The following is a 16,365-nucleotide window of genomic DNA, read 5'->3' on the forward strand; positions in this document are numbered from 1 at the left end:
CTTACCTAACCTAACAGATGGGAAAAAGAAGAATTAAAATCTAAAGATAACATTTTTAATGTTTCATTGTTGATGATTACATTATAGTTCTAAGTTCAAATCATTTAATTGTGTCACATTCTCTATTCTATTAAGAGAATGATTATGATTTATTAATTATCTAATCTAACCTCAAATAAATAAGAATAAGTGATACCTACCTCAGATAATTAATAATAATTTTTTTCAATGCTTAGTTGATGCTAATGTACCTCTATTTACTTCTAAACTTCTTAAGATTATTATTTATAAAGAGATTATTGTCCAAGTTTAGCTGATATACAATGAATTGAGATATTTTTCTTGTCTCCCACACCCCCATAGTGGTACCGAACATCGACTAACCTAACCTAACCTCAAACAAGTGGGAATAAGCAATATCGGCCTCAGGAAGAAATTAATAACCCGTCTTATTTGTTATATACAGAGAAGTGGAATTGCTGTTTCGCCAAGTGATCTAATATTCTTTACTGGAATCATATGGGGCTTAGCATACGTGCGAAGGATCGAAATAGTCTTTTTCCCACTGGAATGCCTTGTTTACCCGGCTGCCATAATCGGAGCAGCAATGTCATGCCAAATGACGCTCATGTTGAAATTTTGGAAGGAAATATTAGTCGTTTCAGTTTTGAGTAAGTCACCCCCAACGTTTTTAGGTATTCTAATCATACGTTTTTGCAGTTCACTTTTTTCAACTTTTGATTTACACTTTCATTTTCCCATTCATGCACACCTCTTTCGATATATACGATGCATTTCTGTTGGGATCAACACTTATCACCAACATTCCAGCGAAACAAGAGTATCGTCTGGAGGAGATTGGAAACCAAGCCAAGCCCATAATTATGTTATTACATATTCAGTACTTTTTTGGCCAAATTGTTTCCATATTAACAGTTAAAATGATCTTCACGATGAACCAAGAGTATGAAAGCTTGCAGATTAGGGAATTTCAATGTATATTAATATTAACTGGTGAGTTAAAATGTCAGGAAACAAACTCAGTAACCACTAAATTAATTGTTAGGATTAACTATTGGGCTGATAACGGGACCCATCGTATTGTGGTACATGAAGACTTGTCGAAAAGCAGTAATGGGTGCCACACTAGGACATATCATTATACCATTTTTTGGTTACTATTTTATAGGACAATACTCAAACTGCTGTGGTAAACTCCGATGAAGCTTTCAAACTGCAACATATCACAATGTTATCACATTTCAGCTATAGTTTTTGTTTCAAGTTTGGCCTGCATGTACAGTGTGAATAGGAATTACATGCCAGCACAGATCGACCGTAATGTAGCCTTGTATTGGAAGATGATTTCCATCGTTGGCAAATTCATGGCTGTCTTTTATGGAGGCTGCATGATGGGAAAATTAGTCTTTGCATACTGTGAAATTTATGATGTCCTTAAAATGTTGGCGACCTATTTGTTTATACAAATTGGAAGATTTGCTGTGTACATCTTCTTTAGTCCGTTGCTGTTATATTTTGGATACAATTTGAATTTGAGGAAGATAATAATCACCGTTTCGTCGTATTATTTGAATCCGATCAATCTTATTTTAATTTTGGAAATGTTTGGACATGATGGGTAAATATGAACAGGTGTATAAATCAATTTTACTACTACAAACTATTTAAAAAGTTATTTAAGTAAAGCCAGATATATTTTGGCAATTTATACTGGTGTGTACTGGTTAGGTGTATTCCTAGGCAAGATAACTTTCCTTGCTGTGCTCAAATTCACCAAGTTCGACGAGTACTCATCTTACATGAGAATAAATATGAATACATCACTAACCCATATAAAATATTTACGAGAGAAATACACCACAATACTTAAACAAGACAGGTATTAATACAATTATCTGATTCAAACTCTAATAACGGTGTCTTTTGTATTTAGCACATTAGTAGACGCTGACTGGAATAAAGTGATGGAGTATACGGACCTGAAACACCCATATAAAATGATTATTGATGATTCTGCTGAGCACACTTTCGTCTGTCCCCATTGCTATACACAAGTCGAATTGGGTGAAACTGTAATTGAATCACATGATTTAATAAGGTATTATTAACCTAACCTAACCTCAAATTTTGACCACATTTGGTATTATTAACCTAATCTAACCTCAAATTTAGACCACCTTTTATAATTTATTTCAAAACGGTTAATAAGGTATTATTAACCTAATCTAACATCAAAGTTGTACCACCTTCGGTATTATTAACCTAACCTAACCTCAAATTTTGATCACCTTTTATAATGTCGTCCATAATTTATTTCAGAACGGCAAGACGAAGGATGATGGACTGCAGGAAAACATACTACATAAAATTGTATCAATTGGGACTTTTAGAAAAAGATGCTGAAACTGTCCTTTTAGATATCTTCGATAACACCATAGATCGAAATGATAAAATTCTGGATATTGAGACGTTAACAAATCTTTTTAATTTGGAAGTTCGTATTTGATTAGAACTTGGAACGCTGTACATATTTAACATTAATTACATTTTCAGAAACTCAGAAGAGGTTTGAGGAAAATTATAATTACCGTATTGTTTTATGACATCTTGGAAAATTGTAAACCACCTAGTAATTTTATTTATCGACTATGTTTTTACTTGGTGAACTATAAGATAACTGATGTAATCGCAATCCTTTATACTGTGTATGTAGTTTACTCCATTTGGACATTAACTGCAACAATCGCCATGCAGCATAGAACACTACTTATTTATCCAATAGAATTAATAATGATTTTACTTAGCAAATCTAATCCAGTAGTTTTTTTCACTGGTTTTAGAAACTGTTTAAAGTAAGTACTTATTTTCTTTGTTTTGTTAATTACGTTGGAGTTCATGTTCAAAAGTTAGGGACGTCAAACTTGTATGAAATGTACTTTAATATCTGTAAATAATATCTGCTTCAAGATCTGAAGATAACATTTTCAATGAGATACAATTCATCACTGTCACTTGACTTTTGAATTAGTAAAGGCGTCTAATTTCCCCACTTTCATTTTAGGTGCAACGAAGTTTTAGGAAACTTCTTCATTACCATCATATTGTTGATTATTATAGAAATAAGAATACATGCGCAGAGCTTGTTAAAACGATTTCTTGTAGCATTAGAAAATTTGATTTACATTTATAAATTACTGAACGCCTTTCGTAGGATATTACTTGTAAATTTTAGATCGTATTTTATGAAGAAACTGTTGCACCATCATTCGTACATTTTAATACGAAAAGCTCACTTAGCTTTTGATACGGGGAAGGTGAAATTAAACTTAATTAATAACGTAACGTAGGATTATATTAAAGTATGTAATTGTAGTCGTTTGTACTAACTGAAGAGCAAATACTTAACATGTTAGACTTTATGTTGGACAACAACGAAGTTAAAACCTTAATGAGAGTGGAGGTCCAACAGAATATATTTTCAGTTGTTAAAGGCTTAACCTACATAAATAAGCTAAGAGATCACGTTTCCACAAGTTGCCAGACGAAATATGTGATGAAGGTGCTGTTAAACGAAATGGAGCAACAAGTCAACGAATTGAATAACGCTGGTAATTAATCAAACCAACCGGTAATAAACTAATAAGCAATGCGTTTGAATGCAGGGTGGATTGATTTGGTTGAAACCAAACAACTAAGGGACATCATCACCCTCAAGGAAGCTGCCTTAAAATCAATGAAATATATCGAGAGGCCGATGCCCAACGACATCTTCAGAGAAATAGTTTGGCTTAGGGACGAGACGAATGTGGTGACATTTCTGTCATCAAACATACAAAGTCTTATATTCAATCCTGGCTCAGTTGTTGTTAACGCAAACACATTCGTCGACGGAGTGTTTATCGTTTCAACAGGTTGCGTTCACATTTCAACATTTAGGCAATAATTATTTTGGCGTTTTTAGGATTGCTTAAGCTGACCTACGAACCCATCAATGATATCTTGTACCGCTTGGAGACGTTTGGTGAGCTTCCAAACGTAGACTACATGAACATTCGCATGTTATACGAAAAGTTCGTCACCCCCATTTGCGTTGCTTGTGTCGTTGGCACCAAGTCCATACCGTTTAAAACAGTTTATAACGCCAAAGTAGTGGCTGAGACCAACACTCATGTATTGTTTATTCACCGTGACATCTTACACGAAGCTGCCAAGTTTAGTACTGACCCCTTGTACGGGTAAATACCCCACTTATACCTCATAAGCAGATAAGAAGTCAATATTGTTGTAGACTAATGGCTAAATTGAGGAAAAGCTACGCCATTAACATAGCAAAAGTTTTACTAAGTTCAGTGCCTTCCTACCAATCAGTCAGTGAATCAAACATCGACCTAATGCTTGAATATTCTTTTGTTCCCTGCATAGGGGGGTTCAAAACGTTTGTCATTGATCCCAGGATAGAGGAACTATTCCTTTTGGAGGGACAATGTATGGATATGACTACGAAGGAGTTCTTCGTAGGACCCGTTTACATCCCCAAGTAATTCTCACCTACGTTCGTCATTTAATTAAAACAACGTGTACATTCCAGGTCCATTAAAACAATTTCCTTCCCGAAAGAGACGGAGGAGGACTTTTTTGAGAAGAGCATGCTCATAGAACCGATACTACTCGTGGTGGTTAAAAAGTGGGCCGACGAGTACGACGTGTTTTCGGATATTTTCGAGCATTCGATACGACCGTCAACTTTGCTAAACGAATACAAACGTATTAAGGAATCTAATACGCAGAAACATAACAGGAGGCTTTTAAAGACTGTCGAGACGCATATGCGGGCTACAATAACTGCACGCCAATCTACTGGGAATCCACTACATAAGGGAGGATACGGAATGGATGATATATCTGAAAGGGGCTCAAGACCGCAATCTCACGTAAGAATATATCCTTTCAATATTAAACAATTTCTTTCTTAATCAACACCAAAGTAATTTCAATATCCCAAGATCCATTAAAATGCTGATTATTAGAATTATTATTATATCTCTCGTTTTGAACAGAAAATTGAATATTTAGTTATAAACTGCCTGCAAAGTTGGTTGAAACTTTACTTGGAATTTATTAAATAACTACAATATACAAATTGATGTTCATCAAAAATAATACCTTCAATTAACCAACGTTAACTAATTTGTAGGGTTATGTTTTAATGTCACTAATTATAATAATTAGAAACACTTCTTCTTGTTGTTCAGTAGTTCAGTACCTTCCCATTAATCAGCCTGTGACCCAAATATTGATTTAAAGCTTGAATATTCTTTAATTAAGATTCTGTTAACCATTTTGTAAGGTTATGTTTTACTGTCACTAATTGTAACAATTAAAAACACTTTTTCTTCTTGTTCAATACCTCCATATCATCAACCTCTGACTCAAATATTGATTTAATGCTTGAATATTTTTTAAATAATAAAATATCTACTCACTGTTAACAATTTTGTAAGGTTATGTTTTAATATCACTAATTAAAACAATTAAAAACCGTCCTTCTTGTTGTTCAGTACCTTCCCATCAATCAGCTTGTAACTCAAATATTGATTTAATGCTTGAATATTCTTTATTTAATAAAATATCTAATTTCTGTTAACAATTTTGTAAGGTTATGTTTCCATGTTTCAAATTTCTTACCCTGCCTCAATATCTGACCTTTCATGAATATATATTTTAAAAACAATTTAACGTATTTATTACTTTGATTTTCAGAAATTTTCAACCATATCAACAAGTACTTCGTCAGGAGGGACTAACACAAGTCTTAGTATAAGAACATCTCGTTTGACGTAACAAGTAATAACATGTTTGTCTTATCTTACTTTTTAAAATTGTATTTCGCTGCATTGAATATATTTTAAAATTGAAATACGTTTGTGATATATTTTTTGAGGTACGTATCATATATTGCGTAGAAATAAATAATAAAAAATTAAAATTCAGTTACAGATTTCTATCAACACGAGTGCAATAAAAAATAACTAGACGTCGCCACTCCGTCAAATTGTGTTTATTCCAGAACTGTCACCGCAAAGCCGGTCCGTTCCGTTCCACATTCTAGACTATTCGAATGTTCGTGTCGTGAAAACAAACGCGACAGGATGAGTTGTCCGATTGGCGCAGAGGCCGTTGAAAAGCTAAAACAATTCGTGACGATATGTCAATCAAACCCGGACCTGCTGCATCTGCCGCAGCTGTCGTTCTTCAAAAGTTTCATTGAATCGTTCGGGGGCAAGGTGCCGGCTCCAAGGATGTCCGCGGAGCCGAACGCGCAGCAGGCGCAGCCCGAGCCGAAGGAGGAGGCCCCGGAGTCGGACGAGGAGTCCGACTTGGAGATCGACATGACAGGCTGCGTCGAGCCGGACGAAATATCGCCCGACCATAACATGGGTGATGTGACTAAGGAGGAGGTCAGCGAGGAGGAGCAGGACAAGGCGGACGAGAAGCGCAGGGAGGCGATGGCTCAATTCTCCGAGGGCAACATCGAGAAGTCCATTGAGCTGTTCACCGAAGCCATTGTGATTAACCCCACCAGCGCTTTATTGTTTGCCAAACGGGGCCAGGCTTATTTGAAGCTCAACAAGCCGAATGCCTGCATTAAAGATTGCACACGGGCCTTGGAATTGAACTGCGACTCCGTGTCAGGCTACAAATTCAGGGGAAAGGCTTATCGTTTACTGGGAGAATGGGAGAAAGCTGCCAAGGACTTGAGACAAGCTTGCAATATCGATTTTGATGAACAAACTGATGAGTGGCTCAAGGAGGTTGAGCCCAATGCCAAAAAAATTGAACAGCACAGACTGAAGAAGGAACGAAAGGAAAAGGAAAAGAAGGCTCAAAAGGCTAGGGCGCCAAAACCTGAAGCTCCACCTACTTCTACCCCTGGAGGCCCACCTCCAACTGGAGCTGGACCTGGAGGCCTGTTTGATTTGTTTAAAGATCCAGAGATTTTAAAAGCATTTGAGGTAAGCTTAAAAATCATAATAAAAAACAAGTTACTTATGCTTTTACCTTTTGATTTAGGATCCAGAGGTTGCTGCTGCATTCCAGGACATAACTTCCAACTTTTCCAACTTCACAAAGTACCAAAACAATCCAAAAGTGATGAACTTGTTAAAGAAATTATCTGCTCAGTATACAGGTGGTGGAATGCCAGATTTGAGTGCTTTTGCGGGTGGTATGCCGGGAGGATTTGGGGGCGGAATGCCCGGAGGATTTGCAGGAATGCCCGGATTTGGGGGGCCCAAACCGACACCTCCAAATGACGATGATCATTTGGATTAGGTTGTTCACATGTGGGATTTGAAAGGCTGATTATTCTAGTTAAAATGGACTGTTTATGCGGTTTAGATTTGTGATTCACTGCTTTTGTAATGTAAATTTATAAATAAATACAGTACGATTATTTTGGAATCGAATTTTCTTTATTTGGTCAAATATTAGAGAATAAACTGATAGTTATTAGTATCTTTAGTTATACAATAAATTTACAAGCTTCGTTATTTATATTTTTTAATGTTGAATAAATACAATAAGTAATTCTGAAATAGACTTTCTTTGAATATATGATAAAAATCATATTTATATTATTTAAACACTTAAATAATGTAATAATAAGAACTAAACTGAATAAATCAGCAATAAACAATCATAAAATAAAAAGTCGAGTAAATTAGTTTATTTACAATAAATAAGCTTATATAAACATTTAATTTTTCGGTGGATTTTGTTGGAAATTTATAGAATATCCACCTGAATTTGGATCCTGTTGCAACTTAAAATTATCAGTTGACATACCAAAGGGTTTTAGAATCATGTTGCCCAATTCTTTCAGTTTACCTACAACAAGATAATATGTAATATTCACCATTAATTAATTAATGTAGTAACTTACCAAACATTTCATTTTTCATTTTCTCATTCCTCTCATTTATAAGTGGAGGTAACCTAGTTGAAGCTTTCAAGGCCTCCACATTACCTGGATCTAACACAAGTATTGTTTCATAATCCTTCAGACTTTCATCCAACTTTTCTGTGTCCTCATACAACTTGGCCCTCCTCAAATAAGCCCTAACATACTTGTCATTGAGTTCTATGGCTTTTGTGCAGTCATCAATAGCAGATTCCGTCCTATTGATCTTCATTTTTGAGGCAGCCCTGTTGGCATAGAACACACTTCGGTCATTATCAAACTTCAAGGGGCACAAACGCAGGGCCTCCGTGTACGTTTTCACGGACTCCACGTATTTGCCGGCCTTGTACTCCTCGTTGCCCCGCGTTTTATGCGTCAGCGACTCCTTGTGACGGGCAGTTTTCTCTTCGTCGCTTAACGAAATTTCGGCATCTTTCAGTGCCGTTTCGTCAACGTAATCGTCCTCCACCGGTTTTGGTTCTGGTTCGTTGTCCGAGTGCTCAAAGTCTTCGGGGATTCCGGAATGTTCTGTGTCTGGTTCTGTTACATTGTTTTGGGCTGTGTCGTTATTTATTGTGAATTGTTGTTCAATGTCTTTGGTCAGCTCGTTTACTATTTCTTCATTTGTTGGAATTTGTTGTTTGCTTTCTGACATTGTGGATCCGTCACATTTATATTGTTGCGCTAATTGTTTACCACCTAAAATTTGACTGTAACAAGTTACGTTTATAACCTTAGTTTTTGACAGTTAACCACTTGTAATGTTTAGGTGTCGTTTAAATGAAAAGTTGTTTTAAGAACGTTTGTTAGATAACCAATAACTGGCACCTCAATGATATTTCTTTTTTTATTATTTGGATGTAAAATAATGAATTAAAAAAGTCGTGTAATGTGGGTTGCCTATATGAAATCAAGATATTGGGGGTTTTACTTAAATGATAAAAATTAATATCCATTATTAAGATTTATACATCATCTGTATGTTTTTAGAATATTAATTAATCCATTAAATTCTAGAGAAACAGACAAATTGTCATTTTAATATAATATGTATATTTAAATATAACAATATATAAAATAATTTATAACAATAAATATTACAAGTCAAAAACATTTTTAATTGGGCTCATAATTGGAATGCCTATAAAACACGTAATGCTGCAGAATGAAGAATATATCAAAGGCCACCGAAAATAAGCCAAGTCCAAATTTGGTTGGGTCACCGAAAATTGAGACCCAGTCATCTGTAAAACAAAATTTTTCAATTTACTGTCGTTACAGTAAGCATTGAGACTACTCACCATAGTTGTAGGAGTTTAAAATCATCTGTAACATACTGAGAGAACCTCCAGTAAAATCAAGGAAGATGTTACCTATACTCCATCCAACTGTGCTTTTCCTTTTGTAATTCATATAAGCCTAGGAGAATAAAATAGTTTACTTCATTACTATTCTGTAGATCGTACTTGCTTACCTGAGGAATGTATTTAATCAAGGTGATTGTGAGCTTAACATAGGAACAATAATACAAAAAGTCCAACCAATGGATCACATCAGTGCCAGCCAATATAAGGCTGACGCCCAAGAAAGCCGCAAAGAAACCGATAATGCATCTCGCCGTAATGGAGACCCTCTGCTCGTTCCTCTCGTAGACGAAACACTGGATTATGGTGAAGATGGTGGCGATGGCCGCGTGCACGGCAAAAACTATGTCGTTCACCTGCACCGGATTCAAGCCTTTCGGATGTCGGTTGAAGTACTCTTTCTAAAATAAACCATCGATAGAAAAATTGGTGTCGATTTCTCCATCACGAGTTTATCTGCTGCATTTGGAAATGACCGGTGCGGCAATTTTCTTGTAATTTGGGTCAAGAATCAGGCATTGAGTTTAAGTATTGGTTGAATAATTGTTGCTAATATGAAGGGTAAATTGGTACTTTCTCTCGGCTGTTTGATTAAACGACTTTATGCATTTTCACACGTTGAACGTACCTCAATCTCGGGAATCCAATACAGTCCAATGTTGAATATGCCATACAAAGTGAAGCCAATAATGTTTAAGGCAAGGAAATCGAAATTTAGGCCAACGACACTAAAAATAAAGGTAATATTAGTGATGACTGTTGATTGGAGTATTGGTGATACAAGTTACCTCTTCCTTTTCCAATTTTCGTAAATCTGAGGGTAGAACGAAACAGACCAAGCTGCAAAGTAGATCCATCCAATGACCAACGAAATTGTATCCAATGCGTCGACTTTATGCACAGTGACTCGTAAATACACGTCGTCCACACTAGAAACATGTTTTGTTTAGTAATTTACAAAGCTATTTCTGGTTTATTATACTTAAAGCTTGCATCAGAAATATTTGCGGACACCACAGAATGTCCGGCACCAATTGCTTCCACGTGGATGGTTGCATTTTGTAGCTTGGTGCTTAAAGGTGTGACTTTTACTATATCAGTGTGTTGTATTTCAAAACTTAAGGTTGCATTGCTTGTCACGTTCCTAAAAATTACTGTGTAAACTTAAATAATCAACCTTAACTTAAGACAAATTACTTTACTATTAATTGTATGTCGGCTGCTTCGTTTAACTTAAGTTCCAAATCTTGTGTGGACAGTCTAATATCACATGTGGTTGTTGTAATTACTAAAACATGCCATTAAATTAACTAAATGAAAATTGATTGTTGTGTTAACTTACCAATTAAAACAATGATAATAAAGAAGGGAATCTTTCGTCTGGTAAATATTTTGTTCATTTTTGGCTGGAACAAATACAAACTGTTTAATCGGCGAATTCCACGTATCACAACAGTTAACAATGTTTATTTATAAACAATTAACTGGATGGTTTTTTGCATTGACTTCAAATTCTGGGTCACGTTCGTCGTTGTGGCACCGAAACATATTATTTATTATTATTTAAATCCTCAGGTAAAATTTTTTTAAATGTAGAGGACCGTGAATATATAATTATTTTATGCCTTTTATAAATATACAAGGTTATTGTTTACGTGATTCCAATGATAACAACACGGTTGTTAAATTATCTGTAACTGACATAAAAATTTCATGTCTAAACTGATGCACAAACTGAACGAATAGTTCAATAGAGAAGTTTATTATTATTATCAATTTGAAACTGCGTTTTTACTACACCAGAAGCAATTTCCTAATGAAAACTAAACGGGAAGATGCCAGTTTGATCAATGATATAAATAAAAAAATATGTTTGTTGTTGTAATTTAAACCATTTTCATGGCAAATACATTTTGTTAGGGTTATTAAAAGAAATTAGAAAAAATTATGCATTTATTTAAGTAACAGTAACAGTTCAGTAAAGTTTGAAATAACTGTAAAGCTTTTGAAGGTGGTAAAAATATTTACTTTAGTTAATTGGCAAACAATGTTATTTTAGCATGAAGGTAAAAATCAAAAATGTGGTCAATATAACATATTAACATTGATCTTAACTCTTATGTCAAGGACTTAAAGCATTGAAATCTCCAAAGCCACTTTTTTAGTCTTCACATTGTTCAGGAAGAAATAAATTGAGAAAGTTTTCAGTATAGTAGTATTTTTTGAGTAAAAAATTATTTAAATTTATCATTTCTTTGCCCAGTAATTAAATACTATCGATTATTCTCAATCAGTTATGAATGACTACGTTTTATTCGAGGAAAAACAAAATAGGTCGATTGTCAACTTATGATTAATGGTAACAGTTCAAAAAATAAAATAGGTCATATGTAGAAATGATAACATTACGAATTCTAGGAAGTATTTCATTTACATGTTGTATGAATATATATTTATTTTTCATATTTAGACCTTGATGTTTCATGTTAATTATTATTTGTCTCTTCTTTTTTATACTGACTGGAGAGAGTTTAAATTAAATCCTTACATCTTGGATAATGTTTAGAAATTTCAATTTTTTTTTTCTGTGCATTTTTGTATAAGTCTCTAAGATGGCCATTGGGGAGACCTCACTGTCTTATCAAAAAATTTTATTTCTTAATTTTGAGAACATTTGTATTAAAATTTCCTTTTATGCATCTTTTAAAATAAAATAGTAACGTATTAAACATTGAACAATATATTATTTAATAACTTCAAGCTGACTCAACGTAAGGCGATAAATTTATGATCAAAATGAACAGTTTTCTTTGCCCTCTCTTCCACAATTCATAAATAATTTATAGGTGTTTTACTTCAGCAGCTGCAGAGATTAATGCATTTTTGGAAAATTTCCAATAGAATGGCACTTTTATATGTTATTTAGGTAAATAAAACAAAAAAGAAAGAAGTTAGTGAAAGTCTCTTAATTTATTACCATCTTAATTTATTACCAAAAATATAAAAATATATTGTACATTCATTTGTAGAAGACATATAAAATACATCTATGTCTAAGCTAATTAAAAAGACAATTATTCGATGTATATATATAGAAAGTAATGAAAATTTACACGTCTTTGTTAAAATTACAGTCTACCATATAATTATCAAATTTTTCTCCGGTAAGAAAAATATATTAAAGTACTTTCACCAAGTTAATCGTGTTTATATTTTATTTAATTGAACATAAAAATATGTGCCAATGTAAATGTATCAAATTAGGATCTCTAAAATTTATTTTAAAATATGATTTATAGACTTTATTCTCCAATATTTATTGTTTTACCACTGTAATTGGTAATTTAGATGGAAATATTGATTTTTTTTGATAACTATATATGTTTGACGTTATTTTATCTACTAATACATAATAAATAAATCAACTATTCAATCATTATTTGTCAAACTCTTATTTACTTAAGTTAACATTTTTGTAGAGTCTATAAAATCAGTCTGGCATTTAACTAAAATAAACTATAAAAGTGTTTTTCTTATCTTTATGTTTTAATTGCTTAGATTAATATAAAAAGTACAATACAATAATATAATTTAATCATGGACAGCATATACAGGTCGTACCAAATTGGTTAGAGGCTATTTTGAGTATTTTTGGGACACTTGGCTTGTTCAGAGTATTAAATGAACTAAAAAATATTTTATATTATTACATTTTGTATATTTGTCTATTGTATTCTATAAAGTAGAATAAACTGTTACAGAAGGATGGTTAGCCATTTTAAGTAGCCCACCCTGTATCTAAATTCCTCAGAAATGCAACAATACAATAGTAAAAGATAATTACAAGTATAAGACTTATATTAATTGCATAGATTAATGTAAAAAGTACAAGTGTAGTTACTGATATAAATATAATCATGGGCAGCATATACAGGTCGTCAAAATTAGTTAGTTTTGGTTGTTGAGCATTTTTGGGACAGAAAAAATTGCCTGAATCTTGATTGAACCACTTTAAATGGGCCACCGTGTATCCAAATTCCTTAGGAATACAACAATACAATAGTAAAAGATAGTTACAAGTATAAAACTTTGACAAATCTGTTTATAATCGAAATAAACTATGTATAATAAAATTGTCTTATCGTTTACTGATAATTACATAGATTAATTTATTAAAATTCCTTGGGAACAGTACATGATTTAATTAATTTAAGTAAAAGTAATAAAATGCAACGTTGCCACATTGAGTTTTAATGTAATTCAGTACTGTAGACTTTTTTTATAAAATAATCATTAAAACGTATTTATTTTTATCAAAACCAGTGCTGCAACATTCAGGAATTCCCGTGTATTAATTTAATCCGTTACACATTAATTATTAATGGTGTCTGTATAAAATGATACAATTACAAAACACTTAACCTTTTTAATTAAAACAATATTGACATCTTGTTCACAGCAAACTAATCTTAAAGTACATATTTCCACGTTTTCCAATTGTTGTTAAACAATTAAATTAAGGTATTTTGATTGATTGTTTCCTATAAATAAATTTACGAATTGTGAAGCTGATATGAAATCAATAAGTATTAATGTGTTAATCCGTTTATAGTAATGTGCATAGAAAACAACAATCTATTTGATTTTCAACATGATTTTTTGTTAATTTACTCACCTGTTTAAGCTCTTTTATAAAGTAAAATATTTTATTGTTGTTTCCAACTATTGTTTTAAGTATTGTATTGTTGACTTATATTAGTACTAGTATGTATCACCAAGCTATCACATTTCCATTATGTTTAGCATGTGGTCAATATTAAATGTAGATAACAATGTGCCCACAATAAAATTTACTTTACACACACGCACACACCCAATGAAACTTAGATTGTAATATTTTTTGTGCGTTACAACAATACGTATAAATAATATATCATTATTAAGAACCTTGCAGCAGGATTCAGCAGGATCCACAAGTCATGAATGAAAACGACTCGACCAACAAATGCCACACGTTAAAACAAGTAGAGTACTAAACCAAAAACAAGTGGCACAATCATAAATCTCACCTATTTTCCCGTAAATCCCCTTTTCAAACGTGCCAACATCGGCGATACGAACATTCGACGAGGTTATGTTTACAAACGTACGACGAGTCGGAGCGCAGATACACCCACGACCGGCACACAAGACCGACTGATTCACCGATTCGGATTTACCGTAAACGACAGATAAAATTCCCCACCAGCTCGTTTTGCTGCGGGATTTTCGCACTCGTCTTCGGCAGGATTTTGTAGTGGACGTTGCCCCTTTTTTGTAACAGTTCACCGCAGAATTACAGAGAATTTTTACAATAATTTCGTCATTTTTAAATAAAATAACGATAAGATAAAGTTCTTAAAGGAAGGGAAGTACATAAAATCCGAGGCTGACTTATTTTGGTCTTTGACTTATCATGGTAACAGTTGTGCACCTTTGGGTGCCTTGGTTTTCATCAATCTATCTGATAAACTAAACAGAAGAGCATACTCTTCACATGAAAGGAGAGTAACTTGTCCAAAAGACCTAGAAACACTTCTGGACTTTAGTTGAAGGAAACATAAAAGTCTTTTGTCATATTATATGTACTTTAATTATAATTTTCATTGGTTTTACTACTCCTCTATTGATTTTTCTGTAATGAAGCCATGGGAATATATATTACTTCATTCCCCTGGGTAATATTAAGAAGATTAACATCTTGAACCTAAGATAAGGTCAAACAAGTGATAACAACAAACTATTTATATAAAAAATAAACAAAAATTGTCACACATTTGACCCTGACATTACTGCAAAGCAATTCGAAGAATAACCAAAGTCAAAGATGTTACTTAGGTCAGTGTAGAGTTACATCAACTTGATCTCCCTTATCATTATATAACAACTTGGTTATCTCCAATATCCTCTTAAAGAAACTATGTTAATTAGTCCTAGAATGTTCCAGGAATTTGACTGGTTCCACTTTTACTATTCATGTAGGTTCTTAAGGAAGGAGTGTGAATTACATTAATAAAAAAACATTTTTGGAAGATTTTTCTTTGGAATGTTAATGTGTGATCTATTAGAAACTACATTTAATTAGTTTATAAATAAACAACACATACCAAACATTTTCTGAAGGTGTAAGTGTGTAGTCTTGCACAAAACGTTAACATTTTAACAACTTTTAAGTTCAACAAAATAATTATCAGAGTTTTTAGCTCATTATATTCATATTATCCACCTTTTGTCGTAAATGTTTTAATTACTAATACATTTTCATATTTTTAAGTATTATTGACACCAAAAAACACATGTGTATATTTTTTTAAAATATAGTTTTTGAATTTTAATAATAATAAATTAGATAGATAAAAAATTGCAAGATGAATAATTATAATTTTGCCTGTCATTACGTACAGACTATTAATGAGTAACAATTTATCTTGTTGATTACATAAAGTGAAGCAATGTTAACCATGCATATCCAAATAAGTGATCTGCATTTTTAGATAACTATGTAACCTTCAATGACTATGTGTTTATAAACAATTTAAACCAGTCTTATCAATATTCATACAAATTATATAATTACTGCCAAATTAAGTGCATCTGAGTAGATATTAAAAATGTGATTAATATTTGTATATTTATGTAAAATTGTCTGAGGTCAAGTTGTAAGAAAATATATATTTACTTAAAACTTGAATTAACCTTATTTACTTATAACTAATCTAACCTAACCTAACCTATCTATTAAAATTAATATTTATCACACATATTCGAATTATTAAATGTTATAATTCAAATTTATGTATATTAGTACCATTTTGTTTAATTTTTACATGTCTTATTTATTATTATCCATCAATCACTATACTAACCTAACCTAACCTAACATTGTATTTAACTATTAATATTTTATACATTAAATATGTAATATGTTTATTTAAGATTAACTCTATATATAGATTAAATATGTATGTAACACATAAATAT

General features: G+C 32.6%; 4 protein-coding genes across 4 annotated transcripts; 2 read left to right on the plus strand and 2 right to left on the minus strand.

Moving 5' to 3' along the window:
* The first annotated feature begins 1,319 nt into the window (after positions 1-1,319).
* Positions 1,320-6,110, plus strand: LOC109604503 (sodium/hydrogen exchanger 10-like). The gene is made up of 12 exons (XM_049967392.1): positions 1,320-1,639; positions 1,703-1,900; positions 1,955-2,119; positions 2,341-2,515; positions 2,575-2,873; positions 3,083-3,335; positions 3,395-3,629; positions 3,684-3,932; positions 3,983-4,256; positions 4,310-4,558; positions 4,610-4,952; positions 5,782-6,110. The coding sequence occupies exons 1-12, from the start codon at positions 1,320-1,322 to the stop codon at positions 5,860-5,862; spliced, it is 2,841 nt and encodes a 946-aa protein (XP_049823349.1). The 3' UTR covers positions 5,863-6,110.
* LOC109604507 (putative protein FAM10A4) lies at positions 6,066-7,482 on the plus strand. The gene is made up of 2 exons (XM_020021043.2): positions 6,066-7,034; positions 7,093-7,482. Exons 1-2 carry the CDS (start codon positions 6,171-6,173, stop codon positions 7,351-7,353), a joined length of 1,125 nt encoding a protein of 374 aa, XP_019876602.1. The 5' UTR covers positions 6,066-6,170; the 3' UTR covers positions 7,354-7,482.
* Positions 7,483-7,743: 261 nt separating this feature from the next.
* On the minus strand, positions 7,744-8,728 carry LOC109604506 (tetratricopeptide repeat protein 1). Its single transcript, XM_020021042.2, has 2 exons — positions 7,964-8,728; positions 7,744-7,908 (listed from the first exon to the last, which is right to left on the minus strand). The coding sequence occupies exons 1-2, from the start codon at positions 8,634-8,636 to the stop codon at positions 7,778-7,780; spliced, it is 804 nt and encodes a 267-aa protein (XP_019876601.2). The 5' UTR covers positions 8,637-8,728; the 3' UTR covers positions 7,744-7,777.
* A 283-nt stretch (positions 8,729-9,011) lies between these two features.
* On the minus strand, positions 9,012-14,546 carry LOC109604504 (cystinosin homolog). The gene is made up of 9 exons (XM_020021040.2): positions 14,415-14,546; positions 10,688-10,751; positions 10,543-10,633; positions 10,328-10,489; positions 10,134-10,274; positions 9,974-10,073; positions 9,456-9,746; positions 9,283-9,400; positions 9,012-9,225 (listed from the first exon to the last, which is right to left on the minus strand). The coding sequence occupies exons 2-9, from the start codon at positions 10,743-10,745 to the stop codon at positions 9,098-9,100; spliced, it is 1,089 nt and encodes a 362-aa protein (XP_019876599.1). The 5' UTR covers positions 10,746-10,751; positions 14,415-14,546; the 3' UTR covers positions 9,012-9,097.
* Positions 14,547-16,365: the final 1,819 nt, after the last annotated feature.

Source organism: Aethina tumida, chromosome 5 (genome assembly GCF_024364675.1).
Source record: "Aethina tumida isolate Nest 87 chromosome 5, icAetTumi1.1, whole genome shotgun sequence".
Taxonomy (NCBI): Eukaryota; Metazoa; Arthropoda; class Insecta; order Coleoptera; family Nitidulidae; genus Aethina; species Aethina tumida.